This window comes from Chinchilla lanigera, unplaced genomic scaffold, assembly GCF_000276665.1.
Source record: "Chinchilla lanigera isolate Chin_1 unplaced genomic scaffold, ChiLan1.0 scaffold00021, whole genome shotgun sequence".
Taxonomy (NCBI): Eukaryota; Metazoa; Chordata; class Mammalia; order Rodentia; family Chinchillidae; genus Chinchilla; species Chinchilla lanigera.
The window spans coordinates 23,364,078-23,390,072 of record NW_004955422.1 but is presented as its reverse complement, the minus strand read 5'-3'; the positions used below and the strand labels follow the sequence as shown (position 1 = coordinate 23,390,072).

The 25,995-nt window shown below is 43.7% G+C and overlaps 1 protein-coding gene across 9 annotated transcripts in view; it reads right to left on the bottom strand.

Moving 5' to 3' along the window:
- The window catches only part of Cdc14b (cell division cycle 14B), a 142,314-nt gene that overhangs the window by 55,713 nt on the left and 60,606 nt on the right, over window positions 1-25,995 (bottom strand). For 8 of the 9 annotated variants that reach the window (XM_013514078.1, XM_013514077.1, XM_013514082.1 and 5 more), the window contains 3 exons: window positions 5,153-5,243; window positions 4,242-4,317; window positions 1,408-1,500 (listed from right to left, as the gene is read on the bottom strand). In XM_013514078.1, coding sequence (XP_013369532.1) covers window positions 1,408-1,500; window positions 4,242-4,317; window positions 5,153-5,243 — 260 coding nt within the window. Of the gene's footprint in view, window positions 1-1,407; window positions 1,501-4,241; window positions 4,318-5,152; window positions 5,244-6,160; window positions 6,364-25,995 lie in introns of those variants that run through there. The other variant, XM_013514084.1, reaches the window with a different exon arrangement.

The following is a 25,995-nucleotide window of genomic DNA, read 5'->3' as shown; positions in this document are numbered from 1 at the left end:
TATGTTTTAGAGTCTGGTGACACCTAACCTCTTCTGTTAAGATAAAAATAGAATTACTTAGAATTATTAATGCTTTATTCCTGTGTGCCAGAGAACTACCTCACCACCCCATATTAAGTCGATTTATGAATAAAACCCCGGAGTTTAAAAAGACAAGGTAAACAGTCCATTTGGAATATTTCCTTCCTATCAATTTCTCCTGGGGATACAGCTCAAGGAAAAGCCCTGGGTTCAAACCCCAGTACCAAAATTAACTAAACAAACAAATAAATAAACAAATGGAAATTATTTGACATTCAATTTCAACTAACTTCACTAGTTTTGGGTCTAATCTTTGTAAATTCCAGATTATTAAACTATACGCAAGAAAATAATTTTAGAAGGTGGGAACAGCATGACAGAGCTAGGCCGTAAGTTGAAAGGGAGGGAGAACTTACTTAAAAAGTTCCCAAATAAACGCTTTCTAAGTTTTATTATTTTTTTAAAATCTAGGTGACAATCATACCTGTGCTGGGATGGAAGTGTAAGAAACATCCTAGACACGGACAGAAAAGATGAGAAAAGAGGCTCCCTTACAGCCCACAGACCGGAGTTCTCCCGCTCTGAGCTCTAAGTGAACTCAGGAAAAACTGCAGCTGCAGGGGCTCCTTCAGGATCACACTGATGCAAAATAAAAGCTGACTATAAAAATAAAGTAAGGGGCCAAAGGGGGTGCAGCTCAGGAGTAGAGTACCTGCCTAGCACACGTAAAACCCTGGGTTCAACCCCCAGCATCACATACTAAGCTAACAAACAAATAGAAAACCAAAGGTCTTCCAATATAACTTACTAATAAACGAAATTCCTAAAGAATGAAGATATATTACCTACAGGGACAAATTCCCTATGATGAATGCGATCATTACGTACAGCAAATCTGTACTAATAAAAATAAATAGGGGCTAGGGATTTAGCTCAGCAGCACAGCGCCTGCCTGGCAAGCGCAAGGTCGCGAGTTCAATTCCAGGTACCAGAAAAAAAACCAAACAAATAAAGTAAAATAAAATAAAAATAAATAAACAAGGGGCTGGGGATTTAGCTCAGTGGCACAGCGCCTACCTGGCAAGCAGAAGGTCGTGAGTTTGATTCCCAGTACCAGAAACCACCCCCAAGAAAACCCAATAAATAAAGAAAGAAAGAAAGAAAAGAAAAGAAAAAGAATTTAGAAAGAAGGGAAATTCTTCAGTCTTATGTAAATAGTGGCCGTCCCAAGGTGTACTTCCAACAACCTAAACAGAGCACCAGGGACTCTAACCCACACGGAGAGTCACCCAATTTCTTATAACACTCCCGTGCCTGTCTGCGCGCGTCCTTGCTAGATGTTCCCGTGAGGACAGAGTGAGCTAGTTGTACCAGTTAAGTACTTACCATATAGCAGCCAATAAGGAAAGCAGCATTAGCTTGTTTTCTTTGATCACAGCCAGTGAAATGAATAATTTTCTTCCTCATCATTGTAATGGACTGCACAAAAATACACAGTTATTAGTATTTTTTAAAGTTTTAAAAAATTTTTACTTTGTGATAAAGACCAATTAGAAATCTCGCAACAAATAAGCATTCACATTCACAAGAGCTTTGAAAAGAGCAATGCTGATACCCCAAAATAGCAAGTACCTTCCCACAGAGACATTCTGAAACTAGAATGAACACAAAGGTCAAGAGGGATAAGGGGCTGAGACGTGAACAGATATAGCTTAAAGACAGATGCTCGGGTCATTTCCAAGAGGTGCCAGGGACCATGAAACCGCAGCTATTCATTCACGTATGACCAAAGTCTGAAGGTCTCTGCAGGATGCCAGCCGCTCCACAGAGCTCTGTTCTCCCGAGGAACTGTCAGACTCGGCCTCGTAATCTCATCAGCTAAGTCCTCTGATGGGGAAAGGAAAAGTCAGTGTCTGGGAATCTACAACACAGCAGCAGAAAGGCACAGGCTGCCTCTGCCTCTCAAAGATGACAGAAGAAGCTGGAAATGGAGATAGGAGAAACCTCTTCTTTCCAGACTGCTTTTAAAGTATCTATTCCAAAAACATGACAGTAAAATGCAAGGGGAACTAGGTGTGGTGGTGCATGCCAGCAATCCCAATCCCACCACTCTGGGAAGATGAGGCAGGACAGAAAGTTCAAACCCAGTCTGGGGAACTTAGCAACTTAGTGAGACCCTGTCTCAAAATAATAATAAAAAAAGGGTTAGGGATGTGGCTCAGCACAATGGCCCTGGGTTTAATCCCTAGCACTGTGGAAGGAAGGAAGGAAGGAAGGAAAGGAAGGAAAGGAAGGAAAGGGAGGAAAGGAAGGAAAGGAAGGAAAGGAAGGAAGGAAGGAAGGAAGGAAAGGAAGGAAAGGAAGGAAGGAAAGGAAGGAAAGGAAGGAAGAGGGAGGGAGGGAGGGAAGACGAAAGGAAATGGGGAAAGGAAGGGCAGGTAAAACAGGGCAAAACTAATCAGCACTGTTGGCAATCAGGGTCCTGAGGAAGCAGGGAGGGGCAGGCAGAGAGGGCAACCTAGAGGGCAAGTGAGGGTTGTGGGGCTGCTAGTTTTGTTCTTTATCTCCTAGGCAAGGTAATTAACCACAGGTATTCATTCCCTCTGTGGAAACTCACTGAGCTGTATGCTCACGGACCAGTATGTAGTTCTGCACGCGTATTATACGCCAATCTAAAGTTTAAAAAGATATGCAAGTTCAAAACACGGAACACACAATGAATTAGCACTTCCCAGCTGTGCTTCACAAAGAGGAGCAGAAATACACTGGGGTAAGGACGGGGACAGGGTGTGCCGCTCAGTGAGCACGTGCTGCGTGGCTTCCGTAAGCCCTCGCTCTGTGTTCCAACGCTGGGGCTTCAGGAACGAATGTGTGTACACTAGGAGACCCGAGGTGATCCAAAACCAGGGACAGAACCCAATCCGCCTTCTGAGCACAGAAGCACATTTCAACGCTCCTTCAAACTTTCAATCCACTTTTTATCACTATAGACTAGACAGGCAGCAATGCTTCAGTCAGGCTGGAGATCAACACGTACAAGTTGTTCTAGTAAATTATTTAAAAAAAAAAAAAAGATTTTGGCTGACCCAAAGAATCAAAGTCCACAGACCACTGGAGTGGGGGTGGGGCTCTTTCAAAATTAAAGGAAAGGAAAAGGGTGAGAGACAGGGATTTATTTTCAGCTTCCTAGCCCTGTGGGAACCAAGAGACCAAGACCGGCCACTAACACGTGGAAAAAGTGGGTGGGCGTGGGTCTTCGCCACTGTGAATTTCCACATTCCTATTTAAGTGCCCAAGAAGAAGGAAAAATCTTCACCTCTGTCTAAATTTGTAGTGAATATGGTTTGATGAGCAATGGGGGAAAATCTCCCTTACCCAAAAAGTTTTCATTAAGGTAAATTAAAATTTTAAATAAAAATAAATTTTATTTCATTTTATAGTTGTCTGTTTTTAAAAGCACCTGCTCCCAAATGCAGGATTTCCTACTCAACAATTTATAATGACTAATCTGGAGCTGCTCCTGAGCAGTACAAACACTTTTACTGTGCCTGACCAGTAACTCAAAACTTTTTAAATAAAGATAATGGGGTTTAAGTGCAAACTAACAAAAATATACTACTTTTTAAACTTCCAGTGCTAACAGCCTTTAGGGATATGCTGATTGTGTGTTTTTCATTCCTTACTCATGCATATAAGAGATCGAAGTTAAGAGTCACCGTGCTTAAGGGAATTTCAAGATAGGAGGAAGCACAGTCCATTTTTCTTCATAGGTGGCTAGCACTCCCTTATCAGAATAAGGCAGAAAGAACAAGGATCACAGCAAGAGAAAAACTTCTCAAGTTAGTTTTAGTTCCATTCAGTCAGACAATAAGATGTTTACTGAACCAACCAATTCCCACTTAGACTTTTCAAGTATTTGAGCATTACCAACCCAATCATAATTACTCCAGTATTCCCTCAAAATGCTAGAAAACAAATTTATACACTACTTTGTAACACACACACAAATGTGTATGTGCTAAACACCACTGCTGTAAAAAACCAGACTTCCATTGTGTTTTCAAGATATCCTAAAAAAGTCATTTCAGCAAGAAACTATTTTGTTAAAAGAACTTTTAAATAAGCTTTATTAAAAAAGAGAAAGGTCTTCCTTACTTTTCACCCCAAGATTAAGCTAACAGTAATTACTAAAGTCAAATCTTAAGTAAAAAGGACTTTACCTTTAGTTTCTTATTTATCTTGCAACAGTATCTGTAAACCATTGCCAGATTGAGTGGTCCAAAATCTGCGTAGAAGCTTTAAAATTGAAAAATAGAAATACGTATATTCTAGATGTTCTCTATATAAATGCCTTTTTTGGGTCTATAAGACTAAGCAAATGACAAGAAAGCATTCACCAAATTGACATGGGTCATATAATTGAAAGCACTGTCCTGGTAGCGGGAGAAATACTCAGGTACACACACCTATTCACATAAGCACATGAGCTGTGGGCTCAGCGATGGGCTCCTGCTTAGCATGTCTGAGGCCCTACATTCAACCCCCAGCACCACTGGAAAACAGAAACAAAAATGCAACAAGTGCTACACCCTAAATCTAACCTCAACTAACATGAAAATACCTTTTAAACTAAGAAATCTGATCTTCCACACATATTTTCCACTGGCAAAGCCTCTAGCTTACTTAGTTCACGTTTATAGCACACAGCAGTGTAGACCATTAAATATAAAATCTGAATTGTTAAATGTAGTAAAGTTCTCCGTGGTGTGCACGCCTATAATCTCAGCTGCGTGGGAGGCTAGGGCGGGAGGATCCGGAGCTTGAGGCCAGCAGAGAACCGAACAACACCCTAGTCTCAAAATACAACTTCAGAAGGGTTAGGGACGTAGCTCAGTGGTAGAGTACTGCACTAGCACGCAAAAGGCCCTGAGTTCTATCCCCCAATAAACAACAAAAGGGGGCAGGAAAGTTAGTTCATTTTTACCCCACCTCCCTAATCTATTTTATTACCACAGATTTTTAAAAATTCCTTCAATAAGCAACCAACCAACAGATTTATAATTTTCCAAAGCTACCCTATTTGTAAACATACCTTTACAGTCACTAACAATCTTTAAAAAGCAATACTTACTTCTCATATTCAAGTTCATTATCTATGCTGAAATAATGTTCATTTGATGCACTCTTTGGTCTGCTGTAGAGAATGGCAAAACAAAGGCGATCTGAAATGGAAAAATGGCAACGTTCCTTCCTCAAGTTATTAATTTAAAAAGTTTCCTACAGCATGATGCAACTCTTCAAATGAAGTCGAAGTTTTATTTTTTCCATGCAAGTTGATGACAATAGTTAATTTCAAAATATTCTGGCTCTTCTGTTGGGGAATAATACGCAATATTTTAAAAGGAGAAACTGCCTTGAACTGTAAGTTTCAACAGTGTCAAGTGACATTTCATGTAGTGATATGGAATTTTTTTTTTTTTTTTTTTTTTTTGAGACAGGGTCTCCCTACGTAGTTCAGGTTGGCCTGAGCTCACTATGTAGCCCAGGCTGGCCTCAAACTCACAGTGATCCTCCTGCCTCAGCCTTCCAAATGGGCCCGGCATATGTTTAGATTTCTGAGGGAGCTTCTTAGCGAAAAATTTTAGTTCCCCTAGACTAACAAACTTCAGTACAGGGCAGTCTGTTCGATGGCGAGCCATCCACCTTGAATCTAGCTTCCAGATGAAGTCTGTTGTTTTCAAGCTATCCTAAAAAGTCATTTTAGTAAAACGCTTTTGTTTAAAAGACTGCTTTCAAAACTGCTTCAAAATTAGTTTGCAGCCACCGAACACAACAAACCAAACCATATGTTTTTCCAACTGTTCTGAGGGATCGCTGTTTTGTATAATTTGCGATCGCCGCTTGGGTATCGCTGAAGCGAGAGCAGAGGGTCCCGCGGGCGGCGCTGCTCCGGTGCCCGCTCCCACCAGGGCAGGCTGCGCGGCGGCCGCGGTCCCATCGTCGCCGCAGGGAGCGGCAGGCAGGGCGAGGGCACGTCCCGCCCCGCGGGGTCCTGGGGTGTCAGTCGCCACGGAGGGGCGGACAGCGGGTGCCAGGCCGCGGCCCCTCCTGCCTCCCTCCCCGGGCGGCCCGCACTCACCCGGAATCACCTCCGCCACCCGCGCGCCCCCGGGCGCCCCCGGCTGGGGACCCCGAGGCATCCCGTACAGAGCAGCGCCACACCCCGAAGTTCGCGACCAAGGGGCCGCTCCCGCCTCCCTCCAGCTCCCGCAGGGCCGATGTCCTCGCCAGGGAGGCGGCCGGGCGCCAAAGGGGCGTCGCGGTCACGGTGGGATGGGACGGGCGGGGCACACGGGGACAGGCGCAGGCGACAGCCCGCCCTCGCCGCCAGGGGCGCCCCCGCGCTGCCCGCCCGGGTTGGGGTGGACGGTGGAGCTCGGGCTGGAGTCGGGGCTCACGTTCCCTCAACTGCGCTGGGGCTGCTCCGAGGACTTGATCCCCCCCCAAACCACCCAAGGTCCAAGCCAAACCTACGTTCACATTTTCATATCTCAAGTGAAGGGGTCACGAGTGATGGCGTATTAACTGAGAGTACGGCTAACACCATGCGGGGATGTACGTCCCTTTCCATTCCCTCCCGCGTTGTCCACCAGCATTCACTTTAACAACCCACGAAAAATCCTCCTATGACTCTCCCTTGAAACACAAGCACCAAAGCAGCAAATCTTTAGACAAGATGACTCTACAATTTCAGTACATCTGTACAGCACACAGCCCCGTGTTTGCCTCACATAAAAACGGCACATCTCTTAGCCTCATTCTCTAATCCCGGATGGATCAGACTTTAAATGCTCAACAAGGAGACAACAACAAAAACCAGCCCCCATAAATACTTTCTTAATACCCCCCCAAGTGACACAGACAGTCGGCTGTTAGACTGATACACATTTTTAAATGGCTTTCATGCAATAAACACAAATCAAGGCAAAAGACAAATGGGAAGGAGTATTTTAAATTCATCCCAAGAAGATGCCCAACTTCAATCCTGTGTTTTGTAAAAGTAACAGAAATGTAGACTTAGGGGCTGGGGATTTAGCTCAGCGGCAAAAGCGCCTGCCTGGCATGCGCAAGGTCGTGAGTTCGGTTCCCGGTACCGGAGAAAAACAAAAACAAAACAAAAAAAAGAAATGTAGACTTAGTTAAACAATGAACAATTTCTCCTCTACACTGGCAAAACAAGTGTCTGATAACACACTGAGCTGTACCGCCATCTACGCTTATGAATGTAACACATATATCACATATAGGATTGTATATGTGGCTCTGTACAGCAAGTCTCTGCAGGGAGACCCCAGACGCTGGTAGGCGCTGTCACCTTTATGGAAGAAAACTGTCTTGGAATACAGGAATATACTGTACGGACCTCACAAGAGAACCTGTGAAAGAGATATGTGCCCTTTCATAGCTTCTGAACTTTCTACCATCTATGACCTATTCAAAATGACATTTTGAAAATAAACCTGCACCCTAACTCACCACTTTTCCCAAAGTGCATTCTTCATCAAGGTAACAAACCTAGAAATACCCTTTGCACACACACTTCAGCGGACAAGTGGCTAGGAACCTCTCAGGGTTTCTTACCATTAAGGGTTTGTTTGCTTTTGTTTGTGATGGTGCTGGGGAGGAACCTGTGCTCTACCCTTGGGCTACACCACACCTCTTCCAGAGTGTTTCTTTTTTTAAAAAAAAACCCAATTTCAAACTAGGAAAACAGTAAGATAGAAGTGGGAAGATATTTTCCTTCCAAGTCTAAGCCTAAAGCTCAACTTCCTATAAGGACTATGTTCTATGTTGCAGGAGGAGCAATCACTGATTGTTGAGTCTGTGTACCTCTGTGTAAAGTCAGTATGCTCGAGTCAGACTAGGCTGCTACCACACCCCGCTGCCACAGAGACCAGGCTGCTGGTGTGGGTGTTTACTAGGAACCTCCACCAGCTAGAAGCAGGGCTCTGTACAAAGTTTTGTAAGGCCGGTGATTAATCTTAAAATCCCTTTCATAAGCCCAGGGATCCCTTCTTTAATGGCTTTGTAGTGAGAAACAGAAAGATACAGTACTGAGCGTCACAGCACCGTCCCCGCCCCTCGGACTCTGTGCACCTCCAGCTGGCTCCCTCCTCCTTCAATGCCTGGAAAAAGGTTCCTACAGAGTAACACATGTAGGGATGACTCACCATGGAACAGACAGTAGCGCTTCTAACCTGAGAAACAGGTGGGAGTTAGGCAGGGACCACAGCACAGTATGTTTCCCTCCACACACAGGTTTCAGTTAACCTTTATCCAAAACCATTCCTGCAGCACAACAGGGAGGGAAGACGGAAGCGAGGAAGGGAGGAAGGGAGGAAGGGAGGTTCTAATTTCACATACTGTGTAAAACAAATAGCAAATAAAACAATTTTTGAAAGTTACCAGGTAATTATAAAAATGATAGCAAATAACTTTACAGTTTAATACTGGGGATTTTAAAGCACAACACAAAACTCAAATCCTAAAAGGAAAAGCTAACAGAAAGCTAAAGGAAGAAAATAACAAAGGATTAATTATTGTAACAGATAAAAAAAGTACCTACAAGGCAATGTGACAACTCAACAGGGAAAAATAAACTCTATTAAGGCTATGAGTAGTCAACTCAAAAAAGGACTTTGCATGACCAATACAAGAAAACAAGCCAGGTGCCACGTCACACGCATGTAGTCAAGGCACCGAGGGAGGCTCAGGCAAGAGGATCACAAGTCTGAGTCCTACCTGAGGTGACTCAGTGAGATCCTGACTCAAAAGGAAAAATAAAAAAGGCTGGCTTGATGGTAGAGGGCCACTGGGGTTCAATCCCCAGTATTTCCCCCTCAGAAAAAAGTAATCTTACTACTGCCTTCACATAAAAAAAAGAAAGTCTATCAAAATAAACAGATGACAGAAAAACATCACATGATTACCTCATTGAACACACGCAGAAGGGTTACCCAGATCAGTACCCTGGGCCAGGCTACGGCTCAGTGGCACAGTGCTTGCCTAGTGTGTGCCAATCCCTGGGCTCGAGCCTCAGCCCTGGGAGAAAAAGTCTCCACTCATTCACAATTAAATCTTTGCACAACACAGCTAAAAAAGCCCCAACTTCCTCCGGCTCTATATGGATAATAAATATACTTCCTGCCTCACTTCAGAAGCCAACCCCCACAAATGAAAAAAAAAAGAGACAGAAAGTCCCACTCTCTCTCTTCTATTTAACAATGTAACGACCAAAAGTACTTTCTGGTGTCAACATTAAATAACAAGAGGGGCTAGGGATGTAGCTCCGCGGCACAAGTGCCTGCCTGGCAAGCTCAAGGTCCTGAGTTTGATTCTCGATACAAAAAAAAAAAAGTAAGAGAGAAGAATTGGGACGGACAAATCCATAGACTCTGCAGGCAAACTGTCAGAATAAAATCTGTAAGGTTTTGAGATACAGATGATCAGTGCTCAGACACCAAGAGCTTTTCCACACCCTTGTATTCACCAGTTATGAAAGCTGTTCACTTCCCCCTTACTGATGCTGATCAAAATCTCCCCGGGTCTTTCCGTGACACTAAATGCCAATAACTGAATAGTACAGGGGCCAAGAAGACCTGAGAACATTTTTACAGACCAAGAAGAGCCTTTGTCCTCCCAAAATGCTAAAACCCTGAAAAGAGCACCACATAGCCTGGCTGGCGTAGCACTGAGGATGGCGGGACCAGCGGGAATTCTCAGAACCTGTGTGGACGCAGCTGGCTGTATTGTTGCAGGGTGGGGAGGTCCTTCTCTCATACCATAATACACCACTACCTCAAAAGAAGAAAACGCAGACAGCTCCCAACTGCCATCAGAGGAGCAGGGGTAGGTTAAAAAAAAAAAAACAAACTCAACCCAAAATTGAAAGATTTGATCACATGAAGATTTAATACTTCCGTTCAATGTGCAATCTGAACCAAATTTAAATAACACAATCTAAGAGATGATAGTGGATAAAACTACAAAAACATTAAATCAAAGAGAAAAAAATCTAACACCCCAAAAAATAAATGGACAGAGGATAGAAATAAGAAATACACAGAAAGTTCCAGGAGAAGTGATCCATACCTGCAATCCCAGCACCTGTGAGGCTGAGGCAGGAAGATCTCCAAAAGTCAGAGGTTAGCCTGGGCTACATGCCAGTACTGAACTCAAGCTCAGCCTGAACTATACACATACAAAAAAAGAAGAAACCTAATTTATCCTTCCTTGTTCCTTCCTGACAAGCACTGAAGATCAAATCTAGGGACACTCTACCACTAAGCTAAATGCCCAGCCTTCCTTATTTTTTGACACAGGGTCTTGCTAAATTGCTCGGCTGGACTCAATCTTGCAATCCTCCTGCCTCAGCCTCCTTGCTACTCTTTTGGAATCTGGCTATGTACAATGTGCAAGAGAGGAACAGTGGCAACGAACAGCTCTGAAATCAGAGGCTTATTTCTTGCTGGTGCTCCTGTATCACAGACGCGGGAGGAGACGGCTCTATGGCAAGAGTGTCACGCCAAGGATGCGGAAGCACTGTCTGGAATTCGTCCTTGCTGCTGGCAGAGAGGGCAGTGGCTGCTTGTGGAAGTAATTCCACTTGCCTGTGGCTCAAAATGTGCAAAGGGACGCCAAGCCCACGCATTTAACCCTTTATCTGTTTTTGCTTCTCAATCAACCGGTCCAGAACCAATGTGAGGAAGAGAGGAGCCCAGTCCACGGGAGCCTGGCCACCCCCTCAGCGGCCCAGTGCTGCTGCTCTCCCTGCGCACCGGTACTTCTACATATTTTATAAATGATTCTTAAAGGGAGATTTAACAGATTTTTTTAACAGCTCCCAGCAATCCTCCTGGATCAGGCTCCCGAGTGCTGAGATTATAGGTGTGTGCCATGCCCAGCTAGTACATTATTTCAGAGAGCTATTTCTTTTTAAAATGAACATCATACCTCTTATGACTTAGTAATTCCACTTCCAGGCTCACATACAACAAAAATTCACACATATATTCACCAAGAAAGATACAAAAGTGTTCACAGAATCATTATTTCTAACAACAAAAACAAAGCAATCCAGATCTCCAGAGCAAAATGAAAAACTGAAGAGCCAGGCATGGCGGCGCATGCCTGTAATCCCAGCGCTCGGGAGGCTGAGGCAGGAAGATCACTGCGAATTTGAGACCAGCCTGGATACAAAGTGAGCTCAAGGCCAGCCTGAACTGCATAGCGAGACCCTGCCTCAAAAAGACAAAGAAAAAAAAACAAAAAACCCCAAAACTGGGATGCTTCCTTACAAGGATGTATTACAAAGCCATGAAAACAAGTGTACTGTGACCACACACAGTATCTAGATGAATGCACATGTACTGTTTAGTAAAAGTAGCCAGAAACAAAAAGGAATCATAATATAGTGTGATTTTACAGATACAATTTCTGAAACTAGGCAACACAAGTCTCAGGCAATGAAAATCAGGGTAGTGTGTATTCTTGGAGAGGGTCATGGTCAGGAAAGGACAAGGCGACTTACAAGCTGTTCCTGGAGTTGCAAACTTCGTGCACATTTGGGTCAATGTACATCATTCCATGTAGCCAACATAAGTAACCCTTTACTTACGCACTGGATGCTGCATACCTGTGATCCCAAGCGCTGTTTACAGTCTCCCAAGTGTTTGGGATTGAGCTCAAGGCCAACCTTGGCTATCATAGTGAGCTCAAGGCCAGCCAGGACTGTATATAGTGAGACCCACCTCACAACAAAAACAAAACTGCAGTTATGTCTCTCTCTCTCTCACACACACACACACACACGCACACACGCGCACACACACACCCCTATCTATTTTCTACCAGGCCGGATTTCACGAGTAGCAGCTTTGACCTAAGCAGTGATAGAGAAGTATCATGAGCAGCATACAAACCTTTACTGCTTTCCAGGGCAACTATGTGAGTGGCACTGCATACAGCTTAACTAACAGTTTCAGACTCAGACACAAATGGCTGGATGTGTAGCTGGTAGGCACAGCATGTGTTCATAGCTGACCCTGGGCTTAACCTGCACACACATGCACACAGTACTTGGACACAAGATGCAAACACTATATACACTGCAAAGGAAAAGGTTGATACAGTTGGGTGGGCGCAGGGTTGGAAATGGGGCTCTGTGGTAGTTTGTGCCTTGCATGCACAAGGCCCTGGATTTGATCCCTAGCAACACACACACACACACACAAAGTACAGTCGGGTAGAGCTGGGACAGATGCTGTAATTGGTACCTCTAATAAGAAGAAAGTCACATTCCAGAAGGGATACAGCTGCTTCTCTGTCATGCCTCTGAAAATTTTGTTATTAGAATACTGAATGTGCCTAGGATACTGCTCAGTGGCATAAGCGCCTGCGTGGCAAGTGCAAGGTCCTGAGTTTGATTCCTGGCACAAAAAATAAATAAATAAGTTAATTAATTAATTAATTAAAATACTAAATGTCAGAGCTGGGAGTGTTAGCGCACACCTGTAATCCCAGTACTTGGGAGGCTGAGGCAGGAAGATCACTGGGAGCTCAAGGCCAGGCTGAACTACACAGTGAAACGCTGTTTCTAACAAAAACAACCACAATAAAAAATACTGAATGCCAAAGGATTTTGATTTTGTTTTTTGAAACGAGATCTCACTATGTAGTTCAGGCTTGCCTTGAACTCTCAGCAATCCTCCTGCCTCAGCTTCCTGAGTGCTGGGATTACAGGTGTGTGCCACCACAATCAGCTCAAAAAGAGCTGGTAAAATTAGTGGCTTGTTAGTGAACATAATAATTGTGACACATGAGGTCTCATTGGTGACATTTGTGGTACCCAATATAATGTAGATTGTCAACATATAGATACTCCATGCTTTTAAATCATTATCTCTTCATCAGATAGTGTTGTGGCACCTGTAATCCCAGCTACAAAGAAGGCTGAGGCAGGAGCATCACTTGAGCCTCCAAGCTGAAGGTTAGCCTGGACAACACAGGGCCCAGTCTCAAATCCAAAACATAAACAACCTAAAAGACTTATTTGTGGAGTATTGGCGGCTTAAACCTGGTCGCTTAACCTGCCCCCTCCACATCCAGCCACTGACCCTGATGATTTCTGGTTGACTGGTACCAACCATGGAGAATAAACAAGACTCCTGCACCTGAAACAGTGTGTCTGCTTCAGTGAGCTTTTCCTGTGAACAGTGGTCAGCCCACTTGGACATGAAGGACACCTAAAGTTACAAGACAAGGTAATATCTAGTTTGTACCTGCACTGCCAAAAAATATTTATTTAATAAATGACAGCTGTGTGAAAGTACTTTCCTGAGACCAGCTTGCATCGTAACTTGATAGTGAGGTTGTACGACACAGCTAAACCCCACCTACTTCAAGAGCCTCTGGAAGTTACAGTATCTATCAACAAGTCCTAAACACTGCGGGATGAACTGACTCCAGTCTCTACGCATCAGGACAACAAGAGTGACGTCAGATATGGGGTCACTGACATGTCCCAAAACATCCAGGTCCCAGTGACGACAGGCTCTCTGCACCGGGAGAAGTCACACAGAAAAAAGCAAGCTGTCACTTTCTGCAGACAGATAATATTCTAGGATCATAAGCCACGAGCTTTGACAATTCTCATTTTTTTTACCTAAATAAGCATTTCAAAGGGGGAGAATGCTAAGTCAATGTCTGTCTCATTGCTTGGCAGTGAATAAAACGGTGAATGAGTATTGTGAACATACATATACATACAACACACGACTTTATCAGAAGCAAGGTCTTAGTCATAATATTTTACATCTAGCAATAGTTCAAGGCTCTCCGAACAGTTTTGGGGACACATCACAACTCTGTGCCACTAGCCACATTTTCTTTAGAAAAAAATCAGGGAGATTTAAAAAGTGTTATCATGCCAATTTGACTGTAGTGTGCTAAATTTTTTTAAAAAACCGAAACAAGGGTACAAGACTTGATGCTTCAAAAAAGAAGGTAAGAGAAATGGCCTATAAGCTCATGAAAAAGCATTCAACAGCAGAGATATGCTAATTCAGACCACCATGAAATAAATAGCACTTCACACCCACTAAAATGGCTAAAATTAGAATGACAAGGCCCATTGTTGGAGGAGAGGCAGAGGAATTAGAACCCTCTTACACTGCAGAAGACAGCAGTGAGACTCAAGAAAGGTGGGGTGCTCACACACCGCTGAACCAAAGGGACCGGCACAGCCTTCGTGAAAAACAGCAAGGAAATTTCTCAGAACACCAGAAACCAACCCCATGTGGGACACAGAAACATGATTTCTATGTCTGTAATTGGCCTGAGCAATTTAGAAATTAAATGGGCTGGAAGTACCTATATCTAAAAAAAAAAAAAAAAGACATCTGTAGATATAGATACAGATACAAATAATAGATCTATAGATAGAGATATACTGCTTGGTGCAAAGGCTCTGGGTCCAACCCTCATACTCCCAACCAAACAAAATCTAGCAATCAAATTACCATACGACCCAGTAATCCCACTAGTGGGTGCAAATCAGAAGGAAACATAATGAGTACATTCAAGAGACGTCTACACTTGCATGCTCATTGCATTACCACTCACAACAGCCAAGATAAGGAATCCACACACGTGTCCACCAGTCCGTGAGTGGACAGCACAAATGTGGTATGTGTACACGGTGGAATGTCATTCAGCCGTGAGAAGAATAACATTCTGTCATCTGCAGGAACCTGAATGAAATGCTGCGTGAAGTCTGGCACAGAACACTGACCTCAGAGAACAGACTACAGAGGAGTGGGCCCTAGAGCCTGAGAAGGGTGTCATGGGAGGTTTAGGAAGAGAGGCCGGGTTAAGGAGCACAGGTGCCGTTCAATGGGAAGAATAACTTCTAATATTTTATAGCACAGTAGGATCACCATGGTTGACTAGAAATTGCTATTTCAAAGCAGCTAACAGAGAAGATTTTGAATGTTCTCATCACAAAGAAATGATGAACATCTGAGATGACATCTATGCCAATTATATCGATCCCATCATTACACATTTGATATCTGTCCTAAAATGTCACACTGTACCTTGTAAATCTGTACAATGACTATGTTCATTAAAAATAGAAATATGATTTTTAAAAGGCCCTAGAAAGTTTAGCATTTATTTTTTGTGTTTTGCTTTGTGGAGACAGGGTCTTGCTATGTAGTTCAGACTGGCTTTAGACACACTATGCATCCCCGACTGACCTTGAACTTGCGGCAATACTCCTGCCTCGGCCTCTGGAGTGCTAGATTTACAGAGGTATGTTACCAGGCCTGGCTAAATTTAGCATTTTAAAAAAATTCCATCACAAATATTTTTCCTGTGGCCCATCCCTTTTGCCCCTAAGTAGAGACCTAAGAGAAATTACAACATATGTCTACAAAAAGACTTGTAGACAAGCCAGGTGGAATGGTACATGTGCATAATCCCAGCTATTCAAGAGGCTGAGGCAGAAAGTTTGGAAGTTCTAACACACCGGGACAATTTAGCAAGATCCTGTTTCAAAATAAAAATGAAAAAGGTGGACAAGTGTGATGGCATACACCTGTAACCTCAGCACTCAAGAGGCTGAGACAGGAGGATTGCTGTGAGTTTGAGGCCAGCCTGGGCTACACAGTCAAAACCAGCCTGAACTGTACACACAGCAAGACCATACCTCAAAAAAACTAACTAAATAAATAAACTGAAAGTCCAGACACTCTATTCGGGTCATAAGGACATTTAATGATACTGCTTTCCAGCCACGAGAGCAGAAACTCATTTACAAGTATCTTACTCTCTTTCAGCATTGCAAAACTATAAATTTCCAAATGGCAATTTTGCTTCTCAAGCAAATGTCTATTCAGCTTTTGAACAAAAAAATCTAAATACTGTGCTAACTTACTCTACACACTAGGAAAGTAAGGACAGGCTAACCAAGGGGGTTAAGTCTTATTTACAAGGGGCTACATTAAGTTAAAATACCAGAAAACACCAAAACAGTCAATCCCTAAAATCAGAGAGAAAGCAGCCCTGAAGCAATCATCCACAGTGGAAGGGCGGCTTTGAGAAAGTTACAGTACCTTTTGGTCTGCCCTAACCTCCAAACACCAAGCAGCTCCTCTCACCTCCCAGCTCCTACGGGAGCCTTGTGGGGACAAAGTTAAATAACATTCAGATATTTTCCCTGATAGTTCAATCAGCCAGACGTGGTGGTGCACACCTGTAATCCCAGTACTTGGGAGCCTGGGCTAGGCAGTGAGTTCAAGGCCATCCTGGAGTGCATAGTGAGACCCTGCCTCAAAACACACACACACACACACACACACACACACACACACACGGTTCATCTAGAAAATAGAAGGGCAAAAAATCCTATTTTATTATTTTTATTACAACAAAGACTGAATACATTAAGAAGTTCAGCCAACAATGTGCAAGAGAGCTATGAAATGTTAACATAGTTTTCGAGACCTAAAAGAGCAAACAAAAAGACATACCAGCTGTCTACACCAGAGGGCGCATCGTCATTCACGATTTCTTTTTCTTCCTGGGTTTATTTATATAAGGTTTTTGTTTGCAGAAAGCACAAGTTGATCCAAATGTTCATTTGGCAAAGAAAGTAAGAACAAACAGGACAGCAGGGGGCTGGAGGTCAGCTCAGTGTAGAGCAGATGTTCTCCACATACACAAGGCCCTGAGTTCCATCCCAGAACTGAAACAAAGGAAAGAAACAAAGATAGCTGAGGTGGTGGCAGGCACCTCTATAGAGTGCTAACCCTACTGTGTACCAGACACTGAAATGCAGGACAAGGCTGGGGATGTAGCTCAGTGGTGCAGCTTCTGCTCAGCACATCCGAGGCTCTGGGTTCCCTCCCCAGTGCCACAAAATTCAGTGTTCCTGGCACCTGACGAACATACACAGTGTAAGAGAAACCGGAAAGAGATCAGGCTCATTCGGGATGTAAAACATGATGATGATGAAACGGGCATCTGGGAGCCATCTGAAAACATAAATCAAATGACCCCATGACCTCACAGCAGAGGAAATTTTCAATGGGAAAATAATGTAAATTATTAAAATGGAAACAAAATCTGTAACTGCTGGCAAAGTGGAATGACAGGGACCACATTTATGTTCCCTCTCAAAAAATAATTTTAAAAAAAAGACCCAGGGGCTGGGGATTTAGCTCAGCGACACAGTGTCTGCCTGGCAAGCACAAGGTTATGAGTTCGATTCCTGGTACCGGAAGAAAAACAAAACAAAACAAAAGACTAAGTACACATTTCTTTTTTTTTTAAGACTCTAGCTATCATGCGATAGACAACAGTGGTTCCTGAGCTATGGGGAAAAAGACACTACTGCCCAGAGGGTAAGCTGAGGCAGAACCTGGCAGGTTCTCTGCACTGAGATGGAGGTGAGACCACAGAAACCAAGGCAGCAAGTGTTTAAAGGACACAACGTTAGAAGAAAGCCGCACGGAGAACTCCAGGCATCTACAAAGGGTCCCATGTGGAGAGAGCCACTGAGAAGCGTTACAGCAAAGGATACAGGACAGTCTCACAGGCAGAGGGGTGCCACGACGCAAAATCGCCTTACTCTGGGGAGGCTGAGGCAGGAGGACAGCAAGACCCGGTGTCTAACTAAATAAAAAATACAGGAATAGCGACGTATCTCAGTACCCTGCGTCCAACACACACTCTTTCTTCTCTCTCTCTCTCCTCTCTCTCTCTCTCTCTCTCTCTCTCTCTCCCCAAAATCACAGGGCATTGGCTAGGGTGCTCAGGAAGGTTTCCCCTTAATAATGAATAATTATTAGCTCCTAACAAAGCACTGATCCAAGTCAGAACTAATCCAGGTCACCCAAACCATAAGCACAAGGCCTGAAAGCTCAAATTGTTTCCGAGTAACTTCACTGTACCCCTGAACAGAGCTCAAGGTGATTTACAGAACATGAAAACATTTAGCACCCACCAAGGTAAAATTTGGCATCTACTTAGACTGCCAGGCAAACAGAGAGTCAGAAAAGCATTCTGGCTAGTCAAGTGAATAAACAATCTGATCCTGGAACTGGTGTGCAAGATAGAATTATTAAAAACAACAACAACAACAAAAAAGCCACCGGACATTATTATACCTATATATGCTGTATGTTTGCTAGAACTGGAGGGTGCAAACGCCTGTCCACAGAAAATCTCGCCTGGGAATAGTCACAGCAGGGTCAGAATCACCTGAAAGTGGACCTGCTCCGGGGCAAGCTGGTATTTTCAAAAACAATCCCCTGCAACAAAAAGCGGTCGCCCCCTGTCAGCACTGAGGAGGGGCCTCTAACGCTGCTTTCTGTTTCAAATAGAGATCCTCCCGAGAAATTCACAAGGTCTGCTGAAAGTGCAGAGTCACCCTCACAATCCCTTTCGGGAACCTAGACGCCACTGGGCTCCGCGCAACAGCAGCTCCCCCGCAGGGTGCCGCCACCCACCGAGACAGGCACGGGCCCCGCTGTGTGATCGGAAGTCCTCCTGCCTGAATACAGCCGGCTTCCCCAGCACAGCACCTCACTTTATTGGCTTCTGCAGGCGCCCCTTTGGCGTTATCCCCAGTGTTTTCCTAATTTGCAGCAAGTAACAACCTCTCCTGCTCAGTGGACAAACACATCAACAAATTGTGAAATATTCTTAAGCCGTAACAAGGAAACCATTACTACATCCACACTACACAATGTCGAAAATATTTTGCTGCATTAAATCAAGCAGTCACAAGAGATCACCAAGAGTATTATCCCATTTCTGTAAAATGTCCCTAACAGGAAATCTGCAGTGACAGAAAGATGAATGGTTGCCTAGGGCTGGCATGGAGGTGAAGGAAAAGCAGTTTAGTAACTGCTACTGGCACAAGGCATTTGGGGGAAAATTTACAATTACATTATGATAAAACGTCCACATTAGGTAAATATTATTTTTAAAAACACTTGTTAAGAGGACTTAAAACTTCAAAGTTCATATGTAACTACTATAAAAATGTACCATTAAAACCTATGAAAACTGTACATGCCTATAATCCCAGCACCTGGGAGGCCGAGGCAAGAGGACTGATGCAAGTTCAAGGCCAGCTTGGGCTACGAAGTTCAAGGCCAGCCTGAACTGCATAGAGGTCTTATCTTAATGAAAATAAAAAGGGCTGGGGATGTAGCTTAGTGTGAAGGGCCTGGGTTTAATCTGCAGTACCCTTACAGAAAGAGAAGAAAAAGAAGAAGAAAAAAAAAAGAAAGTCAATTTAGAATTCAATACACTAAGCAAAAATCTTTAAAAAATGAAGCATAAGGAAAGGTGTGTTTCACTCAGAGGTGTGAGTGTTTCTCACCAGCAGACCTGCTCTGTAGCAACTGTAAAAGGACATCCATCCTTCAGTTAGAAGGAAAAAACCAGCTGGCAGTCTGGATCTACATAAAACAAAGGGCACTAGAAATGTTAACTACAAGGATAAATATGTAAGATTTACCATTATTTAAGTTCCTTTAAATTAATGAAAGTAACTTTGGGAATTACTGTATTACTGGGTATGTGATATATGTAAAAGTAAAATCCATGAAAACAACAACAGTAAGGCAGGACAGAAGAAATGAAAAAAATATAGAAATCCTTAATAACTACAGAGTACAAACTACGACTCAAAATCCAGAAGCTGTAAGAAAAAAGATTAGCATATACAGCTATAAACTGCAGGGCAAAAAACTACCACAAGTAGAAGCAAATCAAAAACCAAACGGAGAAATATATTTGTGATTCACCACACATAATAATGATTTTCCTAATACTGAAAAAGCCTAATGCATAAAAATTGGAAATAGCCAATTAATACTTTAGAAAAAAAATCGCTTCTCGGCCTTTTGGCTAAGATCAAGTGTAATACTTTAGAAAAATGAGCAAAAGATACTTATAGCCTGTTAAGAAATTCAATCCAGACTCATAGGAAATATATGAATGAAAACTACACTGAGTATAAATTTTCATCTATACAATTAGTAAAGTTCTAAGTTTCGTAACCTAATGTGTTGAATTTACTTATTTATTTTTTGTGAGTTGAATTTACAAGAAATAAATTCTCTCAAACTGGGCATGGGGGGCTGGGGATTTAGCTCAGCGGCAAAGCGCCTGCCTGGCAAGCGCAAGGTCGTGAGTTCGGTTCCTGGTACCGGAGGAAAAAAAAAAAAAAAAAAAAAAAAAACTGGGCATGGTGCACAGGCCTGTAATCCCAGCACTCAGGAGGCTGAGGCAGGCAGACTGTCAACAGTTTGAGGTCAGTCTGGGCTAGAGTGCGAGTTCAAGGCCCAGCCTGAGCTACACAGTGAGAGCCTCTCTGGAAAAAAAGAAAGTAGTACTCTTACACATTCCTAACGAACAGTACAGATCGCACAGCTGGGACTATGGGACCACTCACCTGACCCTGGACAAACTCAGGGCCAACGCACCTTTCTCTTTCCTAAGGCCCCCCAGCGACAGATAAAAACAAAGGTCCCTGGAAATCCCCAGAAAGCCTCAAACCAGGACGTATGTGTGCCATTCCTGCCGGCCTGACCTACAACGACCTTTCTTCCCTTGGGGTTAAAGGTTCTGCATCGCATACATCCAATTATAACATACTGAATTATGGGAAAGGACACACAAAGCAGACACAGGCGGACAGGGCTCAGCACCCGTCAATCACTGCCACTCACATTCACAGCCAACCACACTCTCGAAGACCCTACGGGAGGTGTGCCCTGGATCCAGCACCAACATTCTAAATTCTTAAACCCCACAGGTTACACACAGTGCCCCTCGCATTTTCCTTTCTGCCGGCCTGAGCCCGCTCTCTCCGCACACCTCCACCTGAGCGCTCTTCCTTACACTCTGCTGCCTTTTCTTTACCACGTGCGCCACCTCCAATTCTTTGTGCCTTGCACACCTAGAAACCCATCCGGGACCCCATCACCCACAGGAACAGCAGAACCACAAGGTGATATAACGTCCATCAAAATTAAAAACACGCACACGCGCGCACTTCAAACTCTGCAAGCACCCTCAGAAATCAGTCCCATATCTCCTCGAGTATGGGTAACGATGTGTGTACCAGGTTATTCGACACAGATAGCTGCAGACAGAGAGCAATCCAAGTGAAAATCAATAAGGGCTTGATTAAAGAGCTTACGTATGTTATAAAGTGAAACTATGATTCCTTTAAAAACTGCAGACACTCTCAGTGAAGTTAAAGCTCTCCAAAGGTATATCCTAGGCTATCAATTCTAAAATACACACTTTCTTCACATTTGAACAGCTCTGAAATCTTATGATCAGTGACCTACAATTGTAACTAGAAGCATGTTTCCTTCCTTAGGCACACCGAAAATAACAGCTGTATACTGTTGTATTTTAGAATCAATAAAATATGGTATCAGTTGAGAACAGCAAGTGCAGGATCATGAAGAATCAATATGCTACCTTAAAAAAAATGCTCAAAAACTATATTAATGCAGTGTCTCCTGGAACAGAAAAAAAAGATTAATGAAAAATCTGAGGAAATACAAGAATCTAGTTAATAGTTCATAGCCAATGTTGTCTTCTTAGTTGTGACAAATGAACTACGGTAAGGGATGATGTTAAAAGTAAGGCTGGGCATGGTGCATACACCTGTAGTCCCAGCATTTGGGAAGCTGAGGCACAATGCGAGTTCAAGGGGGCTGGGGATTTAGCTCAGCAGCAAAAGCGCCTGCCTGGCAAGCGCAAGGTCGTGAGTTCAGTTCCTGGTACCGGAGAAAAACCAAAAAAAAAAAAAAACAATGCGAGTTCAAGGTCAGCTTGGACCAGATAGTTCAAGGACAGCCTGAACTGCCTACTGAGACCTTGTCTCAAAAAAACCAAAATGATAGTGATAATAATAACAATAATATTAAATAATAACAATAATATTAAAGGCAAACCCAGTGCTGCACACCCACAATCACAGCTACTCCAGAAGCTGAGGCAGGAAGATCACAAGTTCAAAGCCTCCTGGGCAACATAATGAGATCTCGTCTCAAAGAAAGGTCTAGGCACATAACTCAGTGCCAAGGCACTGGGTATAATACCCGCTGCCCCAATTTTTAAATTCTAGAGGGAAAGATGAACAACTAAAATTTGTAGATGATAAAAGCAGTACAAAAAACTGAGTGGATACGGGCAGAGAGGGCCAATACAAGACCGTTCACTTTGTACCTGTCTAGGGAAATATATGAATTTATCTATCCAGAACATCAGTATAAAAAATTACTCAGTGGTTTCTTACAAGGTGGACAGAGACTTATGAACACAGGATATTTTATTTATTTTTCTTCCGGTACCAGGAATCAAACTCACAACCTTGCGCTTGCCAGGCAGGCGCTGTGCCGCTGAGCTACATCCCCAGCCCACAACACAAGGTATTTTAAATAGAGCCTGTATTTACAAGCTAGTGCCTCTCAGAGGTACCCATGACTCGATTGGGGAAGCCATCCATGACCCCCTAAAATTCTCTATCCAGTTTTATGCAAGTGAACCTACATTTTTCTCAGGAGCAGATCCTCAGGAAATACTGCACATCTGTGGGGCGGAATGATACTCATCCACTAAGCAAGAGGCCCACGTTAAAGGTTCTGCTAGTACGTACAGTGCAAAAGACTAATGACTGATCACAGTATTTACACTACTTATCTTGGCGATAGAAAAATGTTTCTCTATAGGGATGATGCCTATATGTCTAAACATCCACTGACGATCTGGAAAGCTGAACGTGGTAGTCATTAATGCTGCCGGCCAAGTATTTCTGGCTCCTGGCCTAATCAGTGCACTCCAGCCCCTTCACTTGGGCAGAGACTGCCTGATTAACACTGGTGCAGGAGCTACGAGAGGGAAAAAGTACTTAACTGTTGATTCAAGACCCCTTTGCTCTGGCACCGGGACCGGCAAGATAGAGAAGCCAGACACTCCTCTACCTCCGTTCCCTGAGCAATACAGGAAAGCAGAAGCCCCTGCTGCCCCAAAGTAGGAAACCAAAACCAAGACTTAAATTCTGAAGCTCCTGCTATCTGGAAGGCTGTCTGTTATGACGGCATAGCCAAGTCTAAACTAAACTGACCAACTTTCTGGCCAATAGCATCATTGATCATTTCTCCTCTAAATTCTCAGTGTTGTCTTTAAAAAAAAAAAAAAAAAAAAAAAAAAAAGACCCTCAGTATCACAGAAACTTTACATAGGCCTGGACCTGGGTCTTAGCATCTGACTGCACAGAGGCTGTTAAAATCCTGTCTCACCCCAAAGCAGCTTGAAGACATCATGGTTAAGGCTCTCAGTCTCCTCCTGTTCCAATTCTGTGCTGAGGCAGTGAGGAACAGCAGGCTGCAGAGGAGGAGTAGTAATGGGCTGGCCCTGGCCTGAGGCGCGCACGCGCAATGGCACATTGCTGTGACCAGGATGCGCTCGCGTGTTGGGAGTTTAATTTCCCAAGTTATAGATGTTAATGGATTTGGAGGTGGGGTCCTAAGACCTGGGATTAGATATGGTCCAGAGGGTGAGGTCTCTAGGATGGCGTTAGAGTCTTTGTAAAGACAGGAAGAGAAATCTGAGCTGGCACCCTGGCTAGCTGAATGTGATGCCCTCTGCCATACGATGACACAGCAGGAAGGCCCTCACCAGATGCCAATCGGATGCCAGGGCCGTGCTCTTGAACTTCCCAGCATCCAGAACCACAAGCCAAATAAATTCCTATTCTTTATAAATTGCCTGATCTCAGGTATCTGTTACAGCACAGATAGAGGACTAGAACACGTATCTTAGCTCTCTGGAAAGACACAAAAGGTTGGTGAGGAAGACCAATTCTGAGGAAGGGAAATAGGAAGCTAGGCAACAGCAAAGTGTCTTAGTCTGTACTTCATACTCTTGTATCTTCTGACTTGCAGGCATGTATTAACTATTCAAAAATAAATAAAAGGATGCTGGGTGTGGTGCCTTACATCTGTAATCCCAGCATTCAAGAGGGTGAGGCAGGAGGGTCACCTCAAGTTCCATGGCAGCCTAAATTACATAGTGAGTTCAAGGCCAGCCTGAACTACATTGTGAGACCCTATCCCAAAAAAACAAAATAAATATACAAATAAATAAAAATGAAAAACAAAAGAAAAAAAAAAGGCACATTTAGGTGAAAGGGTCTAGAAGGCCATCAGCTAGGCCGGGTATGCAGCACAGTGGCAGAGTAACTGCTTAGCATGCAGCAGACCCTGGACTCAACCCCCAGCACCACACACACACATGCACACACAGAAAGTCTTAGAAAGGTCTACGCATGGACCAAAGATAAATAGGTCATGAACCCAGAATCGTGACTGCATCTCAAGTGAAGGAACAGATGTAAAGTGGGAGGGAAGGACATCACCAACAGTACCGATTCAAGTAAATTCTCAACGGTGCTCAGTGGCCCTCAAAAAAGTAAAGAAGAATTATTTGGGGGCGAGTGCATAGCTCCGTGGTATAGCACAAGCTTGCCTAGCATGCACAAGGTCCAGAGTTAGGGGTCTGGTCCACAGCACCAGGAAAAAAAAAGCCAGGAAGGAAAGATTCTTTCTTTTTCTATTATTATTAATTTTACTGATACTTTTTTACTGGTACATATTTGACACACATAACAATCACATGCATCACAGGGAATTTGTACCTGTACATAATGTATCTCAATTTTTTTTCCAGCTCCCCTCCTTTCCCTTCAATCTTCTTCCCCCTCCAATTTATGACATTTTGTTTCTATTGTTTTCCTTCCAGAAAGACTGATTGTTTCTAATGCTTCCAAAGGCAAAGGCTTTCATTACCAAGTCTTGATCCCAGACAATGGGCTCGGCGTAGTTACACTGCATCTTTTCCAGGATTAGCAGTAAGAGTTATTTCTCCCTTGCACTAAGAACATAGACTAAAATTATTCTTTCCATAGGAAAAATGGAAAGGGAATGTTACAATGCTTTAATAATGGTGGGAAAGCAACTAAAAATATACCTATGGAAAACAGCACTTAGTTACAGCACATCCAGGAACCTGTGATTTCTCTAATTCCTTGTGTAATTCTTTGGGCGACCACATCACAGAGGATAAAATTCCTAGGCCATTAAACCAGTGGATGCAGTTGTCCTGAAACAGCCCCAAGAGTGCAAACACCTGTCCTCCCGCCCTGTTAGAAACACAGAGACTCTCGGTGCTTGACTTCACACACACACAACCTCCACTTAGCTGAACGCAGGGAGTTCCTGGAAATGAACCCGAACCCAATCCGAATGCACAAGTCTCCCTGAAGCCCGTCCTGGCACTCAATGTTGGCATCCGTTCAGCTCTTCGGTGGCCCCACATTCACCCACGTCGGGAGCTGCCACAGCCCGTAATTCTTCTGGATGCTAATTACACAACTACTCTTCAAACCTTCGAGCTGTGGTTATGTTTGTAAAGCCGTTCATAAAAATCAAACAACTTCCAAGTTCTTAATTGCATCCTGGTCTTTACTGTTTCCTTAAACACTTCCTTGAAAGCACCTCCTCAAGCTGGCTATTTGCGCATCCAACCCAGCACTCTCCTATAGGTTCTAACCCACCCCGCCACCCCTGGCACCTGACGGCCTTTTGGTCAACATCAGCTGTCCAAATGGACCCACCCCCACCTCTCAGTGCTGAGGGTGCAGCTCCGTGCGGGAGCACTTGCCTGGCATCCTCAAGGCCCTCTGCCAGCCATGGTGGTGCACACTTGTAATCACAGCACTTGGGAGGCTAAGGTAGGACGATCACTGTGAGTTCGAGGTCAGCCTGGGCTACATAGTGAGACCCTGCAGAGTGAGGGCCTGTCTCAAAAAGACCAAAA